This window comes from Haemaphysalis longicornis, unplaced genomic scaffold, assembly GCF_048455015.1.
Source record: "Haemaphysalis longicornis isolate Haplotype H1 unplaced genomic scaffold, Haemaphysalis longicornis Haplotype H1 scaffold_6, whole genome shotgun sequence".
Taxonomy (NCBI): domain Eukaryota; kingdom Metazoa; phylum Arthropoda; class Arachnida; order Ixodida; family Ixodidae; genus Haemaphysalis; species Haemaphysalis longicornis.
The window spans coordinates 209,377,188-209,399,130 of NW_027526407.1; the positions used below are offsets into that span (position 1 = coordinate 209,377,188).

The following is a 21,943-nucleotide window of genomic DNA, read 5'->3' on the forward strand; positions in this document are numbered from 1 at the left end:
GGGAACAATTTTTATTTTTAGTTAGCACGCCGCGTGCCAACAAAAAATAAAAATTGTTCGCACGCATTCGCCTGCTTCGCGACCAGCGCGGCTTGCGCTGTCCCTTTCGAATCACTCTGGTCTCGCTCAAGCTCACCATTGTCAAGCTACCCGCATAGTTTTTGGATAATCTGTGTTAGTAAGTAGCTCAATAGTTTGTTAGTTGAAGCAATAAATTTGATTTGCACGTTGGTAAACATGTTGGATCCGCGGGTCCACACGTCCAGTTCTTGGTTGAATGCTTGAATTGTGTTTCGGTGAGTTCAGTGTTGAAGCTAACTTATCTCCGCTGTTTGCTTTTTCTATTTTGTAATTCCGGTACCCATTCTGATGTTGGTCCACCGGGAAAATCTCTACACCTGCATTTTTTCTGGGCTCTATCGTATGCGACCGATGAGCAGTTCTCGGAGAACCATCGTGTTCAGCGGTTAAGTGCTGCTCATTCAAATATGCATATTTCTAGAAATAGAGCTCTTGATACTTTATGTCAGTACAGCAGGCACGTGCAAGATACTGTGGTGAGGAAAAGCAGTGGTACATATTCATTTTACATTCTGTGAGTGTTTAATTTACCATATTTCTTTTATTTTAGAGACACGAAATGCGGGGCGGAAACGTTTTGCAGAACATGAACTTCTGAAGGTTTTAAAGCCAGTTAGGTGTGAATAAATAGAAGAAACTTTGGAATGTGAAAGTTGTATCAAAATTTCTTGGTTTTGGTGTCAGCTTGCTGAATCCAATTATGTATTAATTGATAGGAGATATTTTTAGTAATAGAGGTTAGAATTTGGCAGGTTGTTTTCCCCAAGGAAGCACCGCTGTCGTCTCATTGCGTTCAATATGGTAGAACAAACTGCAGCTAATGTATTTATGCACAGCTAATACTTTATGCACACGACCATTAGATTTGTGGATATCTACAGAGGGATAGAGGAACTTCTAAACCAGCAAGGGGGAGCGGACCTGCACACATTTTTATGTAACCATTGTTAACTACACGGACAATAAATGGTATATTGTCCTTACCAGCAGAGAGCAAACAGGTTGGCAACGTGCATTTTATTTTTCCATCTTTGTTGAAATGTTCGAAATTGAGAGGCGCAGGCGCACAGTTAAGTTTGGTTTCTCTAGTGTTCTTACCTAATTTGCATGTATTGCAAGTGCCTGTCGCAGAATTTTGATGCAATACTGCACTACAGCGCATTTTTTTGTGCTACATGCACATTTGTGATGAGAAGGTGAGGCAGAAAGTGCTGCAACAAATCCAGTGTAGGTACGACGTTAGGCCCCAGTGTTGTACCTGATGCTGCCGGTCGCACAACCTTCCACGTCTCTTCTAGGTGACACCATGGAAGGGCGGTTGCACAGGGTACCAGCAGCCAGATCTCATTGCGGTGTCCTACCCAATGTCTACACCTGTCATTAGCGGTTGACCCAACTACCACGTGTCTATCAAACCGTTGAAGATTTGGCACTTGCTCAAGCTTCATATTCATGATTCTTCCTTGACGACGTTGGCCAGCTGTGCTGCACTGTCACTACCTTGTGAACTAGGGACAACTGCATCGCCCGAACTCTTCCAAGCCTTACCTTCTCCTTCACCACAATTGGTGCACCCAAATCTCAGAAGGCTTCACCTTTATATCATTACATGCTTTTAGGTATATAGCCCAATTACTTTTCTATTCCCCATTTCCAAGTTTGCACCTTGCACCTGCACATTGTTTCTAAAAAAACATTCAGTTCTCAATATTTTCTCTAATCGTAATTTTTTTAGCATTATGATTTGAAAAGATGGGTTTCAGCTTGGAATTAACTTAAAAATGGGAAGAAAAAACTGCAATGAAGGGCAGCTCTGCCTCAATGCCTGCCGGATACCAAACAAAAAGGGAGCAGTAGGTTTGCATTAATTATGCATAGTTACTCACAATCATTACCCAGTGCATCATCATGATCATTGCCGTTCTTGTCATTGTCGGAAGCCATTGTGCAGTCACAGAGAAAGCGGACTCACTCTCGGAGACAAATTGGGGGTGTTAAGCAGACGTTGCTGCCCGAAGTATAGCAAAAAAGCTGTTTTTTTCTAAAGACAATGCCACCACCATCATTCCTCATGTTTGACACCATTTTGTTACATTTTCCAAACAGGTTTTTTCCCAAAGTTCTGAAGGGCCCTTGGTACTAAACCTGATTACTGACCGTAAAATCACCTTTGGTGCCGAGAAGCACAGCATTGGCCGCAACGAGCGAGGCTCGCGATTAACTTTCATGACTTCTCTAAAAGTTATTCCTTATAACTGCTTCTAGTGACAGATGCAAGATAGCTACAACAAGAGTTAGGTCACATGTGCTGCCTCAGTGTGGGCAAATTGCATGAGGTCCAGCCCATGGTGGTTAAACGCCTCAGAGAATTCATCCACAGTGTGTCGTCAGTTTCTGCAGCTGATACTTCGCGTTTATGAGAACTTTATTAACCACCGCACATTACACCACTCAGGAAGCGAGCCCTGCGTTCCACACAGCACCATGTCGCCTACGGGGTCTAGTTCTGCAAGTGTCTTGCCATGGTGGAGCTGGTGGAGGGGGTAGAGCTGTTCCAGGATCTGGTCCACTGTGCCACGTCACCAATGTCGAGCTGCACCAGAGGCTACTGCAGCTGAAGGCGGCAGTGTGGAAAGTAGGGAAAAGTGCAAAAAGTCCCATTGCTGAATGGATGGCCTACGAGCACACCGCGCCGCCTGCAGATGCCATGCCAACTGACTGGGAGACAGGGATGCGCTGGATCCCGCATTTTCTTGGAGGTTTACCCACACGTCGCAAGCTCTGGGGTACCTTCCAAGCTGTCCAGAAGCCTCAAAGGAACTGGAACCCACTAGAAGTGATGTGGTTGGCCCCAGTGATTTTTTACTGTTTGGGAGAAGCAATAAGTCTGTTTTGGAGAGAAAAATTAAGGGAGTTGTAGCAGCCAAAGATTATTTCGAAGCAATAAAAACAACCACAGGAACAGTATATATACAGTCCAACCCACTTATAACATCATTGGACACAACAATGAAGTCACGACACCATCAACTTCTCTGTATGTTGTATGGTAAAATAAACCGCTTATTAATTACACTTATTCTTATTATTGTTTATAACAATTGATCCTGACGGTACGAGCCTATGTACAATATAGTATTTGGAGATCTGTGACAGATCATGGGTGCATTGTGTGTGTGACCAGGCTGTCATCCATTTTGCCCACCATTTCTCTACTGCGATGTCGGATTTCAGCCTACCGAGTAAAGCAGTACTTTCACATTTATAAGGCACAGCAATGGAACACCAGACACCAGGGCCTGAATTCTCTAAAATTATGGCTGTAATTTTTAAGTAATGTGGCATTAATGTGCACGTTTTTCTTGGTTAGGGAATCATGTGGGGGAGCAGGAGAATCAGGGTGCATTGTTCTGCCTGTCGTTTTAAGCTCGAGTAGACGTGCACAGTAGCAAGACGTACTGTGCGATTTCTACAATCTCCCACTCCTCTGCGGGACTTCCAACCAAGGCAAACATGCATTTGTGCACCAATACCGCGTCACTTCAAAATGACGACCAATATTTTAGAGAATCTGGTGTCAGTTCAGCCACAGTGAGAGGCAGATAGCTGGTTAACATAAATGCACCAACTGAAAAAATCTCTCCTATTACCCGCTCAAAGACCAGAGGGCCCTGAACTCGGGCAACTGCAGCGTACAGTCAATCGAACTAAGATGGTCACTCGTTGCCCATAGCTTCTTCCACACCACATTCCTCTATTGCTTCAATAAAAGTTTACAACACCCTGTCTGTATGTCTAATCTTTGCCCCAAGAAACATATAGCTGTCCTTTATCTCTGAAGTCCCAGCTAAAGTGATGTTCACCATGGTGCAATGAGAAACTGAAGCCTGTTCTGAGCAGCGGTGCGGTCCTCACCACACTTTTTCAGCATGTAAAGTTGAGAGGAAGGAATGCCCCAAGGACGAAACTCCACCTCTGCTGAAAAATCTCACCTCAAAGATATTTTTAAAACACTCAGTAGCTTCTTGTGAATGAATTAATTGAAGGTGCCGAATTAGCTGTTTTTCTTAAAACCAGCCACAACGATGGCCCTTGTGCCTTCGCTGAAGCAAACGTCGACAGGGACAGCCTGCATATGAAGAAAATTCAACCATGGCGAAGAACAGCAGCCTAATGAATTTATATATATGCCTCACACAAGAAAACGAAAATCTGTAAGAGGAAAAATATGAGCGCCCATACGCAAAATGTTCCGCTAAACCACTCGAGCTGTCCAAGCAACAGGGTCAGAAACACCGATCTTTCACCTAAAATGTGCACGCATGCAGGGAACAATAAGAGTATTTAACGGAAGAAAATGAGCAGGTCAACCAGAGGAAAAGCTCTGGCAAGTTGATCTTTGTGTCGGTAGATGGGAGGGACAGAAAACTAAACACGTTCTAAAGGTACACCAGACATGCCCGCAAAATTTCTTAAGGATACCTCAGACAGACCCAGCTTTCTCGCTCAAACTTCCGACCTCCAGGAACCTAGCAAAACCACTTCAAGAAAGTGATATTTGGCATAAAGCGAGAAGTCAACGTGAAGATGAAAACAGTAAAATAATTTCCGAGGATCCTGATTATTTTTTGTGTAATTCGCTGTCAAATCTTACTCCTCGTGCATTTCTATGGGATAGTTTCCATGGCAAAGGATCCTAGTCGCGCAACGTGCGAGACTTGAAACTGTGCACAAAGCAAGTCCCCCCCCCCAATATTAGCTGCGCAAAAAGTTCTCCTCATGCATTTCTATGAGATAGTTTCCATGGCAAAGGATCCTAGTCGCGCAACGTGCGAGACTTGAAACTGTGCACAAAGCAAGTCCCCCCCCCCAATATTAGCAGCGCAAAAAGTTTAACATTTCGCTAAATAACTACAGAATCAGTGTTGAAAGGACTGCCATGAGCGGGAAAGCTGCACGCAAAATTTTAAAGCTAGTTTGGAGCACTAGGTTGAACTCCGATGGATTCGAATCTTCACAAGTTTTCGTTTAGTGTGTGCATGCCCATGGATAGCGCTTTCTAATATACTTAATGCCCGCTTTACAATTCACGTAGTGAGAGCAGTCGGTCTTGATTTTTACACAACTGGCCAAACCGCTATTGCTCACTGAAGCTAAGGTTGATGTAGCCATCGCAAGAGTTACGTCCAATCATTTTTTTTTAATAATAACAGTGGCTCAGGCTAGTCAGTGAATGGAAGCGGTTTGGCCAGTTGGGTAAAATCATGGCAGACAGCTCTTGCTTTGTATTCTGAAATGGGCTTAGGGTAGCAGCTTGGAGTTCCACCCGGATTAAGCCAGAGTTAGTCCAATCATCAGTAATAACAATGATTAAGGAGACTCATTTTGGCAGTTTTAGTGAAGATGAAGAAAAAGTGCTGTTGCTGCATATTGTGAAGTGGGCATGGGGTAGCGGTTTGGAGTTCCGTTTGGACTGAGCTAGAGTTAGTCCAATCATTTTTACAGTTGAACCTCATTATAATGAATACTGATATATCAAATTATCGACTATAATGAACTAAATAGAAACTTAGGTTCGTCACGCATCATTTCAGTGCCAGAAAGTGGAACTACAAGAGCTGCACGCGATATCGGCTGTAATGAAAAAAAAACTCCCGATGCCCAAAACTGTAGAAGTAGAAAAGGCCCTTTTGTGCTTGGTCACAGCGGAAACCTTTATCCTGTTCGGTGCTACGGAAAGCCACCATACAAAGATCACGTCCTTCTTCAAATAAACAATAATGCAGGCCTGTTCTGTCAAATGATCTTTGCCCTGTTGTAATTTCACGTTCTCATGTTTGGGTCTATTTAGTTTAAAATGCCACAAGGAGACAGCTAAGGAATAACTCGTTTACAGTAAGTTCAAAGCCTAGAATAATGCGTTTTTGTGGCTAGGATTTTTCCACTAGCCAGATTACCGATTCGTTAGAGCCAGATTTTACCTCTACCATTACAACGCCTGTCGGGTACAATAAGCTAATTTACTGCCACGAAACTACTTTGTTATAATGAGGTTAGAGTAATTATTAGTATTGAATAATAATTAGCTGGGGTTATGGCTTATGGGGTTATGAGCCGAAAGGGCTTGGCCGATTGAGTAAAAGCAAGAAAGACTGCTCCCACCATGAGTTGCGTCTCCCCTAGACAGAACTTTACTGACAGCTGGCGTTCTGTCTGGACAGAACTGTATAGAAAGCATCGAAATGTAGAAGATGATCACGTGGCATTAGAACAATTATGACTAAGCCGGTGTCTCAAGTGGCTTAAAGCTCCTGGATCAGCTCGCTAAGGTGGCAAACAATTAGTGGTTGATAATTGAAGAGGTCGAGAGCAGTCCAGCGCGCCAACACAAATTAAAAAAATTTTGCCAATACGCCCGCCGTATCGCTGAGAAATTTTGCGGGTACGTCTGAGTTCCTTTAGATACAGCAAAGATTAAAAGGAGAGATAATAGAGGACGCTAATCAGTACAAACAGCATTCAGTGCTGTGCTCATGCGCATATTTGCCGATCAGACCGCACGTACAGTTTTGAGAGGAGAGGAGAAGAGCACTTGTCTAGGGTCTCATCCTGCAGAGCTATCAAAAAGTCTGTTTTTACGCAATGATCTAGAGTTATAATACTGCCCTCTAATGAGAAATAATGTTGGAACACCCTGCAACATACAGAAAAGGGTTGCACCACACATGAAAAAAAAAAGTTTTAAGCAAAACCACTCCCATTATCTTACAAATTTTGCACTTAAATGTGACATTTCAGTAATATATGCTGTTGGGCTAGATGGTGCAAATCGCCTGTCCTGATAAAAAACACGACACAAAAAGTAATATTTCAGATCACAACAAGCACGAAGCGATCACTTTTCAGATTAGTTAAGAAACAGGCCAGGCAACAAGACCCCTAGGTTACTTCTTGGCGCCGAAAAGGCACTTTTGAAAGTGCAACGAGGATAATGAAGGCCAGACATCAGTATGCTCGAAACGCTCGAAAGTGGCTATTTTAAGTTGTTTTTTTTACTTTCTTTTTTTTTACTGCCTCACTTGCCTCCAATGCCAATGAAGCATTTTTAGGAGGCGTTGACATAACTTGCGTAGGCAGCCGATTTGCCCACCGCGTCAAGCTGGCACATGCGCGGAGAAAACGACACCCCCTGGGCACGTAACACGAACGCACACTTGAGACGACGCCAGTGATGCCAACCCTAGGGATTTATCCCTAGATCTAAGGGTTTTTTCTCTTTTAAAGATTTGGCGTCTTTTTGTGAAATCTAGAGATTTTTTAGAGTGTGTCGAAATGAATCGCTCTGCAGCTTAGTGACTGGTGTTGCTGAGTAACCACGCGTTTTCAACAATAAGTGACTGAAAAGAATGCAATTTTTTGCTAATTTCTATTTTTCATTTCTCACTTTCCTTCGCTATTTCTATTTTTTTCATTTAAAACAGCATTGGTGTTGTGCAAGCCGAGAGAGGGCGACTGTGGTTCTGTAACGCTAAGGTCCCTAAAATTACTAAGGCAGCGCCAACTGCTCCCTCCTTCTCGCTGCCCTCCTCTTTTTTCTTTCCCCTCACCCGCGGCGCCGCGGTCCCTTTAACTCCGTGCCGGTGCCGCCATATTTGTTGGCCGCTTGAGAGCAGACGCCCTCGCTACGCTTCAGGGCGCTCGCTGCAGTTTGCTCTTGTTTTCGCGCCGAAATCGCTCTTTGGTAGCATTTATAGGATTTCTATAGCCCCATTTTACCAACACGCACTGAGTGATAGTGTTTTGTTTTATATTTTTGTCTACAAAAGAATATTTGCGGGGCGGATGCCGCTGCCGCATACGCACAGCGCGGTTTTCGTTTACGTGTGCGGCCTTCTGTAACATCTCTTGATAGCTCGTGAATGCGAAAGGATCGAGCGTGGACTTTTCAATCTACTCTGTTACGGTAGTTCCGTTCTTGCATTCGCGTGACTGTGGTCGTGCAATCACTGCACAGAGGTCTTGCGCACGGTTCGCGGCAGTATACAGAGCGCTTCATTCGCAAATGCCGTAGTTCGAGCGCTGTGCTGGCGTCCTTGCATTCGCCTTTCTTGCGATAATTGTGAATCCTCAGCGGCGTTCACTCTGCGCCCGCTTTTACTAACGACCTACATCCTACCTTAATTCCGCGCAGTTTAGAGTGCTTTGCCGTTTTTGTAGAAATGTTTCCTTCACCTTCATGTCGTTATAGGCTGCTGTGAGTAGATTAAAAACATACACATGCTGCTGTGCGTGTGTGCACGTACAGCGACGTGAAAAGCCCCTGCTTCCCCGACTTCGCAGCCGGATACACTAAACTGGACTCGCGGCCGTACGTTCATGTGCCAACCGAGTGAAAAACGCAGACTTGTAATTCTGGGAATACGCGCCAGAGAAGACTGCGATCAATCGATCGGGTAAACAGAAATTACAGATTTGTCGCCTCTTATTTCTCATACGAACCAGAGATCGAGTCCCTCTAGGTACAAATTATGTAACTAGTTACTGCAGTTAACTAGTTAACCTTCCTGCAGAACTAACTTCTTTTCGCAGTCTTTCATGGCACGAACATCGAAGGAATGGAATGGCCTTCCAAACCCGACAGCAACCATTCGAGACTTCAACCTTTTCAAGAACGCAATAGCTAACATTGTATGACCAGAAACGTGCTGACTGTATAACTATTGTTCACTTTTTTTGTTCTTTCGTTGTGTTGTTATTTTCACTGTTTCTCCCTACCCACTCCCCTCTGTAATGTCTATTGACCTTGAGGGTAAATAAATAAATAAATAAATAAATCATGCAATACGTTTTTTCAGCGGGCGCGGTCGTTTACAGCCGTTATTGTAGAGACGCGCCCGGGTGGCGCGGACGCCGCGAGCCGGGCCGAATGTGGGCGTGAAGCCCGCGAAGAATGACGCAACCACGCGCAGTTCACGAACAACAAAAAGCCCCGTTTAATCCCCACCAATGCCTTTATACAGAGTGGGGGCGCCACCTCCCAGTTACTCGAGTCAACAGGTGGCGTCCTCTACATCCCTCCTTCCGGAGCTCTCAAACACAAGTGCTACAAAAGAGCACCACCAAGAAACAGTCCTTGCAGCAGTCTCACAAATCCAGGCTGCGAGGTGGCACCACGCGCCGGCCGTATCGTGCGGTGGCCTGGCGATCCTGCAGCAGGTGCAGGAGCTGGAGTGTCCGATGCGTCACCGGTTGCTGCCCGCTGAGGTCCTGGAGACGGCGCAGATGTCGGGGCCGCACGGTTGGGGCTTCCCGTGTCATCTGAGGGGGCTTACTGAGGATTGCTGCAGGGGACGAGGTGTCTGCGGTTTCTCACTAGTATGCCACTGGGCGTCTGGACGATGTACGAGCGTGGTCTCTGAGCTGGGCTTAGGACCGTCGCCCTTGACCGCGTGTCGCGTACCCATACTTCCTCCCCATCGTCGAGAGCACGAAGGTCATGCGCTGCGTGCCGGTTATTGTAGTCTCTCTGTTGTCTTCGTCTCTGGGCGGCATTCCTGTCATTGAATTCTTTCACCTGTGGCCAATCTGGAACAAGGCTTTGAGCCGTGGCTGGCACACGAGTTCGCAGAGAGCGTCCCATGAGCAGTTGAGCCGGGCTGTAGCCAGACACACCGGGAGTGTTATGGTATGCTAGCAGAGCCAGAAATTGGTCTGTGGCCTTCAGAAACAGCTCCTTGATTGTGCGAACCATGCGCTCTGCTTCGCCGTTGGACTGCGGGTAGCGTGGACTGCTCGTGACATATGTGAAGCCGTAGGTCTTCCTAAAGTCCTCGAAAGCTTTACAGGAAAACTGTGGCCCATTGTCGCTGACTACAGTCACCGGGATGCCGTGTCGGGCAAACGTGCTCTTGATTGCAGAAATAACGGCGTCTGCAGAAGTGGACCGGAGTGTGATGACCTCTGGGTAGCGAGAACGGTAGTCTACAACCACAAGGAAATCTTGATTAGCAAAATGAAACAAGTCTATGGCCACCCTCTCCCACGGAGCTGATGGTGTCTCGGTCGGAATCATGGGCTCACAGCGTTGGACACGTGTAGAAGCATATGCTGGGCAGTTCTCTACGGCTGCTTTAACCTGGCTGTTGAGACCGGGCCACCACACCAAGTCTCGGGCCCCCGCCAAGCATCGATTGACGCCTTGATGACCATCATGCAGCAGGTTCACGATGTCTCTGCGTAGTGCTTCGGGCACAACTAGACGTCCGCCCATGAACAGCAGGTCCTCGCATATGGTGAAGTCCCCACGGTGCTCCCAGTAACGTGTCATGTTGAGCGGCAGCCGGTCTCGCCGAGGCCACCCCTTCATGCTGTATGCTTTCAGCATTGAGCACTCGCCGTCTGAAGTTTGGTGAGACCTGAAGTCTTCAAGACTTACGGCCAGGGTTAAAGGAAGGGCTGCCACGACCACAGACACAAAAATTTCTGTGCTGTCCACTTTGGACGTAGAAGAGCATTCAGGATCCCTAGAGAGGGTGTCTGCAGTGGCCAGGTACTTCCCTGGAACATACTTGACGGTGAACTGATATCGCATTTGCCTTATGCGATATCTCTGGATGCGAGGGGGCATGAGGTCAAGATCAGCGGAGCCAAGCAACCTGACGAGCGGCTGATGGTCTGTTTCAACGACAAAGCTGAGTCCGCGCAGGAATTCCTCAAACCTCTCGATGGCCCAAGAGACACCAAGCGCTTCCTTCTCAATTTGACTGTACCGCTGCTCAGCAGTAGTCAGTGCTCTTGACTCGAACGCGACAGCCCGTCGCTCTCCCGTCTGTTGCTCCTGCAAGAGAACCGCGCCTAGCCCGAACGAACTGGCATCTGCCGACACAAGGGTGGGTAGCTCCGGATTGTAGCTGGCCATACAAGCATTAGATGCCACCATTCTCTTCAATGTCTCGAAAGAGGTTGCTTGCGCTTGGTCCCAGGTCCAGACCGCATTCTTGTTAAAAAGGAGCCGAATCGGTGTAGTGACGGCAGACAGGTTCGGCAAAAACCTTCCAATGTGGTTCAGCATGCCCAGGAAACGACGGACGCCTTGCGTATCTGTCGGCGGTTTCATGTTCACAATAGCAGATACCTTGTCGGGGTCATGCCAGTGGCGCTTACCACTACACCAAGGAACTTGACGGAAGATACCCCGAAGGAGCATTTCGAGGCATTCAACGTGATGCCCGCTTGTTCTAACTTGCGAAGGACTGCTTGGAGTCTGCTGTCGTGCTCGGAACGGTCCCTGCCGAATACTAGAATGTAATCTACCATGTTCACACATCCTTCCAGACCCTCTAGAATCCGAGACATTTGGCGCTGAAACACTTCGGGAGCGGAGGTGATGCCGAAGGGCAGGCGGCGGTAGCAGTAGCGACCAAACGGGGTTATGAAGGTAGTCAGTTCCTGACAGCTTTCAGATAGCCTTACTTGATGAAACCCCGATTTTGCATCAAGTTTCGAGAAGACTGCGGCATTGCCAAGACGCCCAAGTACCTGGTCCACCGTGGGCATAAGGTGTCTCTCCCGCAGAACTACTTCGTTCAACTTCGTGAGGTCGACACAAATTCTGTACTCTCCATCCGCTTTGGGTACCAGCACAATACCAGCACACCACGGGGTTGGCACAGTGACTCGCCGGATGACCCCGTCCCTTTCCATCGCGTCTAAGTCCTTCTTGACTACGCCTTCGAGGGGAATAGGGATGCGTCTAGGAACGCTGAGAGAAAATGGAACCGCTCCAGGCTTGATGCGGATGTGATATTCTTCAGGCATCTCGCCAAGGCCTGAGAACAGCGAAGCTGCCGCCTTGTCGGGCGTTGGGGGCCTTTTCGGAGCTTCGTCTTCCACGGCGTCAACAAACTGGACCCAGGTCCACTACCGCCGAGTACCCCAGCAGAGGAAAGTCAATGTCTGCTACGACGTACAATTTTTTTGCATACCGTCCGGCCTCGCCACGACATGGTAGCAGGAAACGTCCCGAGCAACTTTAGGCGGCAGCGGCCCGGCCCCATCAACTGTTCATTATTGGGTTTGTCTAGGTCTACTGGGCACCCCGCGATTCTCGGAGGTACGACCGAAACGTCCGCCCCAGTATCCACCTTGAATTGAAGGGGGCGTCCATTGACATGAACAACAACGTGCCGGCGTTCTGTTTGCGCTGCATCCACGGCGCAGAGCTGGATTTGGCTTAAGCGCCTAGTACTGTTCGAGCGGCAAACCGCCGCGAAGTGACCGTTCTTGCGACAGTGGTTGCATGTGGCCCACCGTGCTGGGCACTCAGATCGCGGATGAGGGGCGTGGCCGCAAAAATCGCATGCCGACTTCGGGCCGGCGCGGTACTCGGGAGGCCGACAGACGTTACTTCGTGCAGTTTCGCGCGCTGGGGCTGCGGCCATTCGGTACTGCTTATTCGCAACAGCGTCGACGTTCAGTGCGTCTGGTGCGAAGTCTTTCCCCTGACGCCGCCTTTTCTCATTTTCAGCGTCTTCGTACTGACGAGCTTGGATGAGCGCCTCGTCCAGTGTAAGCTTTGGATTGCGGCAGAGCTGGTCGGTCAAGCGAGAGTCAAGCAACCCTACGATAAATCTGTCCCGAACCAGCCGGTCATCAATTTCCCGAGAGGCGTAGTTGCATTTCTTCACGAGATTTCGGAGCGCCGTGAAAAACGCGTCGACTGACTCGCCTACCTCTTGCGTGCGCTTGTGGAACCTGCTCGATTCGTATACCTCGTTGACGGGGTGTACAAAATATCCCGAAAGACTCGTTGTCACGCCGGAGTACGAGCGATAGGCCTCAGCGTCTGACATGAGAGGCGAAAGCACCTCGCGACCTTGGGGACCCATACAGTAGAGCAGCGTGCGTACCTTGGTTTTTTCGGGGGCGGAGGACAGCCCTGAGGCAAAGGAGTAATCCTCGAATTGTTGAAGCCACGCGGTCCATTGGGCTGGGTTGTCGAAAGTGAACTGCGGCGGGGTTCGCAACGTGAAGCTGGTGGTCACGGCGGAAGCGGCGGCTGGGTTATCCTCCATGTTGCACGGTTGCCGCACGATACCACTCCTGACACCATGTAGAGACGCGCCCGGGTGGCGCGGACGCCACAAGCCGGGCCGAATGTGGGCGTGAAGCCCGCGAAGAATGACGCAACCACGCGCAGTTCACGAACAACAAAAAGCCCCGTTTAATCCCCACCAATGCCTTTATACAGAGTGGGGGCGCCACCTCCCAGTTACTCGAGTCAACAGGTGGCGTCCTCTACAGTTATTAATGGAGGCGCCTGGACAGAAATGTTTTGTGCTGGGATATATTCTGGTATATTTGTACATTGCACTAACACAGGGATACACCCGAAAGAAATTCGAAAGATGACCAATGTCACGATGATTATCAAGAGAAAACAATAAATCACAAAAATGAATTGGTGCCACCAAATAGATATTTTATTGGAACAAACGTCCGGAATGACGTCGTGCAGGTGGCTTGTGCTGCTGACGTGGCTTCCCGTGAGAAAAAATGTTGGGAGTGGCATTTGGGTTTAGTTTTTTTAACACCAAGCTTCTCCAATATCCGTTGCTCAAATTGATCCGTGAAATAATCCTATTGAGAAGGGAAAAAAATGTCGCCACCGAGTTTGAGATGCGCCACAAACACTCCGCAAATATAGGCAATAATGCATTGCAGAAGAAAGTTAGTGACCGTTCTACCGTAGCATGGTCAAATTCGTGTTCGAGCATCTGCTCAGCGCCGCGTCCGCTCAACTCGCTACACTAAACCCGTTTAGCAAGCGCTTTGCTGGACAAAAAAAAGGTCTGCTGAAAATAATATAGTCGCCCAGTGTGTTTTGGTTCAAATCGCAATGACTGGATACGCTGCGCCGTTGACTGCTAAGATGAAGTACGCGCGCACACTGCAAATGTACGGCATCACGTGTAATGCAAACGTAAGTTGTAATTAACGTTCCACTGTGCATACACGGAAGAAAGTGCGTACAGCTGTTACGGTACGAATATGCATTTGAAGTGCCCATTCAAACGTGCGCGAATTTAACAAAGCGATAACAGAAATTCCGAATCAAACGTATGTCAACGGCGCGGTCACTATATTAGCTGGCCTTAAATTGTTTTACCTAGCCGCAATTTTTTTTTCTCGCAACAGCCTCAATTTGCGCCGCACCGACCAAGCCCATATTACGCAGGAAATCACTCCAATGTCATAACAACGGGATTATAATACCACCCGGGTCGCTAACACACAAAACATGACTTCACGCCAAAAAGAGCGTACACGCACTCGCAACGCACACGATACATGGTCAGACGCAAGCTGCCGTCGGCCAAAACAAGCATGAATTCAGGTCGCGAATTCTCGCGTCACGAAAACCTTACGACAACTGACTGAACATGCTACGCCGCTGATAATGATGCTGGAAGTTAAGCGCGCACACGACAAATACACGGCCTCTTATCCAAAGCAAAGCTTACGACGGGACGAACTCGGCGCTGCGCGCAATGCCTACTCAGAACAAAGCGTGGACGACGGTCGCGGAGGGAATACGCATTTCTTCGTAAGTGACCGCTCAAGCTCGCGCAGAATTTAACAAAGCAAGAACAAGCTTTCAGAAACTTACCTCGCTAAAGAGTGATGGCAGCGTCGACTCTACATGAACTCCTCGCCCCCAATGAACCCTACCTGGTCCACGCCCGCTTTATGGTACAGACGAGGTCGGTTCTACTAACATTTGACGGCTATCGTGTCCCATACTACGCCAAACTCGGATGTGAGCTCGTCAGGTGCCATCCTTATCGCCGGATGACGCAAGTCTGTACCAACTGTGGAGACACTGGACACCGAAGAGATGTGTGCCCCTCACCCCCTCAGACCATCTGTGGACAATGTGCAACTTGGACCCCTCTGCTACTCACCATTGTGTACCGAAATGCAAACTATGCGACGGTCCCCATCCAACTGCTAACAAGGACTGTCCACAACGTTCACGCCCCCGCATCAGACCCCGACTCGCACTTCTGATCAGACTTGCACAAAAAACTCGCCCACTTCGACTCTGCCACTGGACAAGGACAACTTCCCGGCTCTACCCAAGACCAACCAGCCAGCGCCCCACCACCAGGTGAGCTGGTCAGCTGTTCTTGCCTCCTCTTCCACTGCTCCATCCTTTCCCCCCCATGACAACCCCTCCCCTCCCACCCACCGCCAATCACAGTCAACACAACTGACACTCGAATATGTCTATGCACAGCACATGGAACTCCTGCAGCGGCACAACCGCCTTGCCGAACAAGTTTCTGCCCTCGAAACACACCTCGTGACTGAGATTGACCTCAAGTTAAAGGCCGCGGTGACCACACTTACCAACATCATACACCAAGCAGTAGCCCCTATACACGCCACATTATCCGTACCCAACGAAGAACACGCCACATTATCCGTACCCGACGAAGAACAAGAATCCATGGATGCACAGCCTGTTCCGCACCAACAACCCGAGTCCACTCCTGCCACACCGATCATCAAAAAAGCCAAGCTCGTATTTACACCCTAACACACAATCCAACAAACACACACTTCCCAGGACACTAGGACAACACCTGGACCATGAAGACACAACCCACCGTCCCGCTGCACATCCTTCAATGGAATTGCCGATCTTTCACCAGCAAGAAACATCAACTAGATCTCTTCCTCGCATCTGATCCTGCAGACGTAGTCGCCCTTCAAGAGACGAATGTCCCGCAACCTAAACTGATTGGCTACCAAACGTTCACAACTGACCCGTACCACCGGACGGCTACTTTTGTACAAGCTCATCTCCCGGTGTTAACTCACATCATTGCCTCTGATACCGCCAACATGTTTGTAGAAATCCTGCCGACAACAACAAATTCAACATCACTCTTCATTCTCAACGTGTATAGCCCACCTACTCATCAACTCAGCGATGTCAACACCCTCATCCAAAAAGCTATTACAGTAGCAAGAGACGCCCCCTTCGTATTACTTGGAGACTTCAACGCTCCACATATGGGATGGGGATACCACCAAAACTCCAAGAAAGGCACGCGCCTACAGAAAGCCATCCACGATCATAGACTTTGTCTCCAAAACGACCTTACTCAACCTACCCGCATCGGAAATAGCGTAACGCGTGACACTATTCCGGACCTCACCCTTACGAAGAACTGCCCGCTAATACAGTGGACGTGCCAAGCCAATCACTTAGGCAGTGATCATGCCATTATCTCCATCAGACTAACTTACCAAACTAATCCAATACGAATCGGGCAAGCTCGAATCACCGACTGGCAAAAATTCCGCGAAGATAACGCCCCTCTCCCTTCCCCGCAAGACAATCTCGCCGCATGGATTGATGCACTCGAACAACGGCTGCGGAAGCACACGACAACGATATCATTGACGACGGAACACCCTGTAGCAGACCCACATCTCCTCCACATTTGGGAAGCCAGACAGAGTCTTACTAGGCGGTGGCGCAAACAAAAGCACAATAAACGCTTAAAGCAACGTATTGCTATATTAAACCAACAAGCCCAAGAGTACTCCAAACTTTTACAGAAACAAAACTGGGCATCTTTCTGCAACCAGCTTCAAGGTACGCTAAGCACGAAGAAAACATGGCACATACTGCGCTCTCTCATCGACAAAGAACAGACGCGCACCGTTACTTCAAACCAAATTCACCGCCTAGTACAAACCTCAGGCTTATCACCTGAGGAACTCCTTCAATCAGTTCGGCGGAAGATCTTTGGCCACGAATCCCAATACCCACCATCAAATGATTCCAAGCGATATACTGGAAATGACAATGCAGAGCTAGACTCCCCGTTCACCATGGAAGAACTCCATCAGGTGCTACAAATGTTAAAACGCAATAGCGCCCCTGGACACGATCGAATACCTAACCGACTACTCCGCAATCTCGACGACGACACCATACAAGCCCTTCTTGACCTTTTCAATCAACATTGGGAAACCGGAACTCTACCTGAACAGTGGAAAAGATCGGATATCATCCTCATACCGAAACCCCACAAATCCCTAGGACTCAACAATCTCCGACCTATCTCTCTTACGTCTTGTGTTGGCAAAATTTTTGAGCACCTGGTTCATATACGTCTAACCACGCATCTTGAAACAACCGGACAGTATCCCAACACCATGTTTGGCTTTCGTACTGGACTATCCACTCAAGACGTGCTGCTACAACTTAAAGAGCAAGTAATCCAAACCCTTAGCCGCAGCCATCCCAAAATGATCATGACTCTCGATGTGCAGGGGGCATTCGATAACGTTTACCATTCTGCAATTCTGGACAATCTTGCCACTACACACTGCGGCCATCGAACCTTCAACTACGTCAAGGCTTTCCTCCACAACCGAACGGCCACACTTCGACTCGGCCCGCACTCGACCCCCCTTTTTAACATGCCTGCTCGCGGCACACCCCAGGGCTCCGTCATTTCACCCCTCCTCTTTAATATTGCTTTACTTCATCTACCCGTAGAGCTCGACCACATCCCGGACCTTCACCATGCTTTCTATGCCGACGACATCACGTTGTGGACAACTCAAGGGTCAGTCGGAGCCCAACAAGACACCCTACAGCAAGCCATAAACACCATCAATACGTATCTCATACCACGAGGGCTTCGCTGTCAAGCCGAGAAGTCTGCAGTGCTGATGCTTCGCTCGCGCACACGAGGTAGACCTCCTGAACCCCCAATGAATCCTAATCTGAAAATCCAAAACACTTCTATCCCCCAAGTGCCTACTCTACGTATTCTCGGCGTTCCTTTCCATCACGATGGCTCTGGTGCCGCCCTTATCCCTCAACTGAACAAAACATGCGCCCAGCTTACCCATCTGATAAAACGTGTAAGCCACCAACATGCAGGGCTAAGGGAGAATGAATCCTGCAAGCTCATACAAGCTTTGCTACTTAGCCGCATCACCTATGGGACGCCGTATGTTGCACTCAAACCCGCCGAATTGAGAAAACTTGATATATTAGTACGAAAAGCCTACAAAACGGCCCTTCATCTGCCCACCTTTACGCCCACACAAAAACTCCTCGAATTGGGTACTCACAATACTATTTCGGAGCTTCTTGAAGCACAACGCACGACCCAAATCCATCGCCTTCAACTTACTTCAACAGGACGACACCTGCTCGGTCTTCTGGGACATGACACCCCAAGAGCTCAGGATACGCCCAATCCGATCCCAATTTCTTTGCGTCAACGCATTCACATCGCTCCTATCCCGAGGCACATGCACCCAAGTCATAACAGGGGCAGAAGAATAGCTCGTGTCCGAATGCTACAAAGAAGACTAGACAGGGATCCACACGTCCGATATACAGATATTGCGTCTACTCACCATGACCGGCGTACCACAATTGTGGCCCTCGACTCTGCGGGTACCACCATGACTGCTGCCACGTATCGTGGAATCTCCTCCACTACCGCTGAATCGATCGCAATAGCTCACGCCGCTACCACGCACCGCAGTGAACACCCCCTCACGATTGTTACGGACTCTCTCCAGGCATGCCTACGCTACCGTCGTGGACAAGCTCCTGTCGCAGCTATTCTGCTTCTGCAAAAGCTTCCCCCTCAACTATTCATCACAATAATATGGACCCCTGCTCACACCGGCCTGCTGGGGAATGAAGCAGCCCATGCTGCAGCCCGCGAGATCCACAACCGGGTATCCTCAGCATCCGAATTGGCAGCCACGGAAGACATCACGACCGAACCTCTGACCACCACTGAAGCAATTCTCACCCACTACAGGCACCTCCGCTACAAATATCCTCCGCCGCACCCCTCCCTCACGCACGCCCAAGCATACACCTGGCGACGCCTACAAACAGATACCTATTACAACTGTACACGACTTCACCACATTGCTCCTACGCTCTACCCGAAAACCTGTCAACCATGTAATACCCCACTAGACACTTTCCATCTTGTCATTGAATGCCCGCACTCTCCACCCCTCCCTCCCCGCCTGACCCCCACCCCTTCCCGTGAGCAGTGGGAGAGGTTGCTGACCAGCTCCGACCGTGAAGATCAAGCTATGCTGGTCGACCGGGCGGTGACGGCGGCGTCCTCTCGCGGCCTCCTGGACATAGGAGGCTGACCACACCCCCTTCCCCCAACCCTTTGCTCAATAATAAACGTTTGTTCATCATCATCATCAGCGTCGGCCTGAAGTATGCCTGTTCAAATCTATGCAACCAAACTTTTCTCCTTTCTGCGTCGCGTTTCCCGGTGCGACATTTTTTCGAAACGAGCAGTTAATTCTTACTTTGATATCAGCTGGCGCCTACGATAAAGCCGGTACTACAGCGGCTGGAATAGGGAAGCGTGACGAAGGCCCGGCGGCTCGCGTGCGCTTCTTGGATGCAACCGCACGGTGGCGCTCATGCTCGCTTTCACGTCGCCCGACGGTCCGGTCAACGCGTGTCAGTTGCAATCGGATGAGCCATAGAGCTTCTCTTTGGGATACGCGCTTTAATTTGCGATGTGTTTCTTTTACATCAAATTCGTTCAAAATCCAAGCAATCATGCAGTAATGTAGGCGCGCTATTATTTCCGCGTAGAACACGCTATTAGTGTCGCAATCAAGGCTGTCTACGTGTTCTCCTCGGAGGCGGTCAGCCTGTGAGTTTCGCTTCATTGGAGTCGTATTTGGTGCAGAAATTAGACCGTGCAAACAGAGACTCTGAAGAGTCTTTGAACCTACTCTGAAGAGACCCCAACCAAAAACTTTGTCGTGCTGGCAAAGTTGAATATCAGCCTGAACTGCTTGTTTTTGAAAGCTGCCTTGGGTCGCTGAATATTTTCGCTTCTGCGCGATTCATTAGCAAATTTCCTACGCGGATTATGAATAACTGTGGCCTGACATAAGCAAAATATTGTAGGAATTTTGACTCAATGTTTTCAGCAATCACTGCCTTTTTTATGCTCTGAAATGTAGATTCATATATCTAAACCACATTAGTTTCGGGTTCGTTTCCTACAACGAACTATTTTAATTTCAGTTAGTTTCGAATAAACAACACAATACATTCAACAAGAATAACAGGCTTGTTTGAGGCAATGTCGGTTAGAAAACAATGCCCAAAACAAACTCTTAATTATACACGTTTTTTTTTAAACAAACAGGTTTGCCTGAATAATGAGAACATGACATGTTTCATTTCATGCATTTGCGCATTTTTATTTGGGAGGACCAAGGAAAACAAGTGATAGGTCGTCAGCACATACACTTTGAGGTGGCAGCATAGGATACAGCAACACAGACAATTAAAATTGCAGCAACACTCATTTAATTGTAATTACCATGTCATATAAGCAGAAGTATCATTTTATACAAAATATATGCAAAAATACAATAACTATGTGAGACCTAGACAAAGCATACATGATGGACAAAGAACTGACTCTGAAATAGCCTTTTTGTAAAGCAGAAATTAAAAGTAGATGGACAAATGCTAAATCACTAAACAATCTGAAACAACATCTAATGCAAAGGGAGGGTAACTGAATGCATCATTCTCTTTCAGTTCTCAAGTCACCCTGCGAAGCTTTAAGTGCTTCTTCTTCTCTCTTTTCGATGCTCGCTCCTTGTTGAGAGACTTCGTGTAAAAGTGAAGGCGAGTCATCATGAAAAACTTCACAATGCTGCTAGTCAGTGCCTTATTGTGGGCAGTGCAGCCCACAAGCGGCAAGTTATGCAAAGAGTCAATCACTTCACTTATGCTGTCCCTGTGCAGCTTGTTCCAACTAAACCAAAGTGTAAAAGAATCCTCAAGAGCTCCTATGAAGGAAAAGAGCTCTTGTGACGGGTACAGCAGCCCGCCATTGTCACAGAAAGCAGTGAACGACGAAATGTCCTTGTCTGCATCTTCTGCTGATGTGAGGAGGTCCTCGAAGCAGTCACGGCACTTTGTCGTCAGTATCTTACGTCGGGCAACATATCCAGCCAAATAATATATCAGTCTTGCGTCGCTTGTTTGCTCTGGATATACATGGTCGGGGACTATTGAGGAAGCTTTCAGTGTTTTTGATGCCTCATCCAGCTTCCCAGAGTCTAGAAGAGTGTCTACATGGCCGGCCACGTCACTTGTTCCAACTAATGCCATGAGTGCTCCACCTGCACAATTTCCAGTGTCTGGAGCTTTGACCAAATTATAAAAGCTGAGGCAGTTCACTGCCGTCAAAAACTGTGCAGAAGTGGGGTGGTCATTGCAGCCAAAAAATTGGCGAATGATACCAAACAGCTTTTCAATGGGATCTTGGCTCAACTGGGGCGTCAAAAGGTATTTGTAGCCAATCTTCTCGGTTAGGTACGTAAGCAGATCCAGTGTAGCTTTCAAAGTCACTCTGAGGCCCAGTGCTGTGCTGTACGACAGGAAACCTAGCTTTTTAGGTCCAGTGACGGCTTCCCACTCATCAATGTAATTAAGGGCTTCCAAAAGCACCTTTTCTTCTCTGGAGCCAGGCTTGAGTGCACCAGATGGTAGCCTTGACGTCATCACAAGAATTAGCTTCTGCATGAAGCTAACAAACTTCCCAGTTTGATCTCCATAGTCGTAAAATTTTGCGATTTGCTTCTTGTAAAAAAAAAGGCCACGTAAAACCTCTGCACTGAAAAGGTGGAAGGCAAAGTTTACTTTCATTTTTTCGAAGCCATTAGGCTGAACATGCACTGTAGTTATTTTGGGCATTACCTTCAACGTGGTAGCACACTTGTCATTTTCATGAGCTACTTTTAT

General features: G+C 48.1%; 2 protein-coding genes across 2 annotated transcripts; both read right to left on the reverse strand.

The window, feature by feature from the left end:
* Nucleotides 1-10,866: 10,866 nt before the first annotated feature.
* Nucleotides 10,867-13,154, reverse strand: LOC144143460 (uncharacterized). The gene is made up of 3 exons (XM_077675210.1): nucleotides 12,066-13,154; nucleotides 11,762-12,000; nucleotides 10,867-10,918 (listed from the first exon to the last, which is right to left on the reverse strand). Exons 1-3 carry the CDS (start codon nucleotides 13,152-13,154, stop codon nucleotides 10,867-10,869), a joined length of 1,380 nt encoding a protein of 459 aa, XP_077531336.1.
* Nucleotides 13,155-19,539: 6,385 nt separating this feature from the next.
* On the reverse strand, nucleotides 19,540-21,903 carry LOC144142191 (uncharacterized). The gene has a single exon (XM_077673562.1). The coding sequence runs from the start codon at nucleotides 21,893-21,895 to the stop codon at nucleotides 20,735-20,737; it is 1,161 nt and encodes a 386-aa protein (XP_077529688.1). The 5' UTR covers nucleotides 21,896-21,903; the 3' UTR covers nucleotides 19,540-20,734.
* Nucleotides 21,904-21,943: the final 40 nt, after the last annotated feature.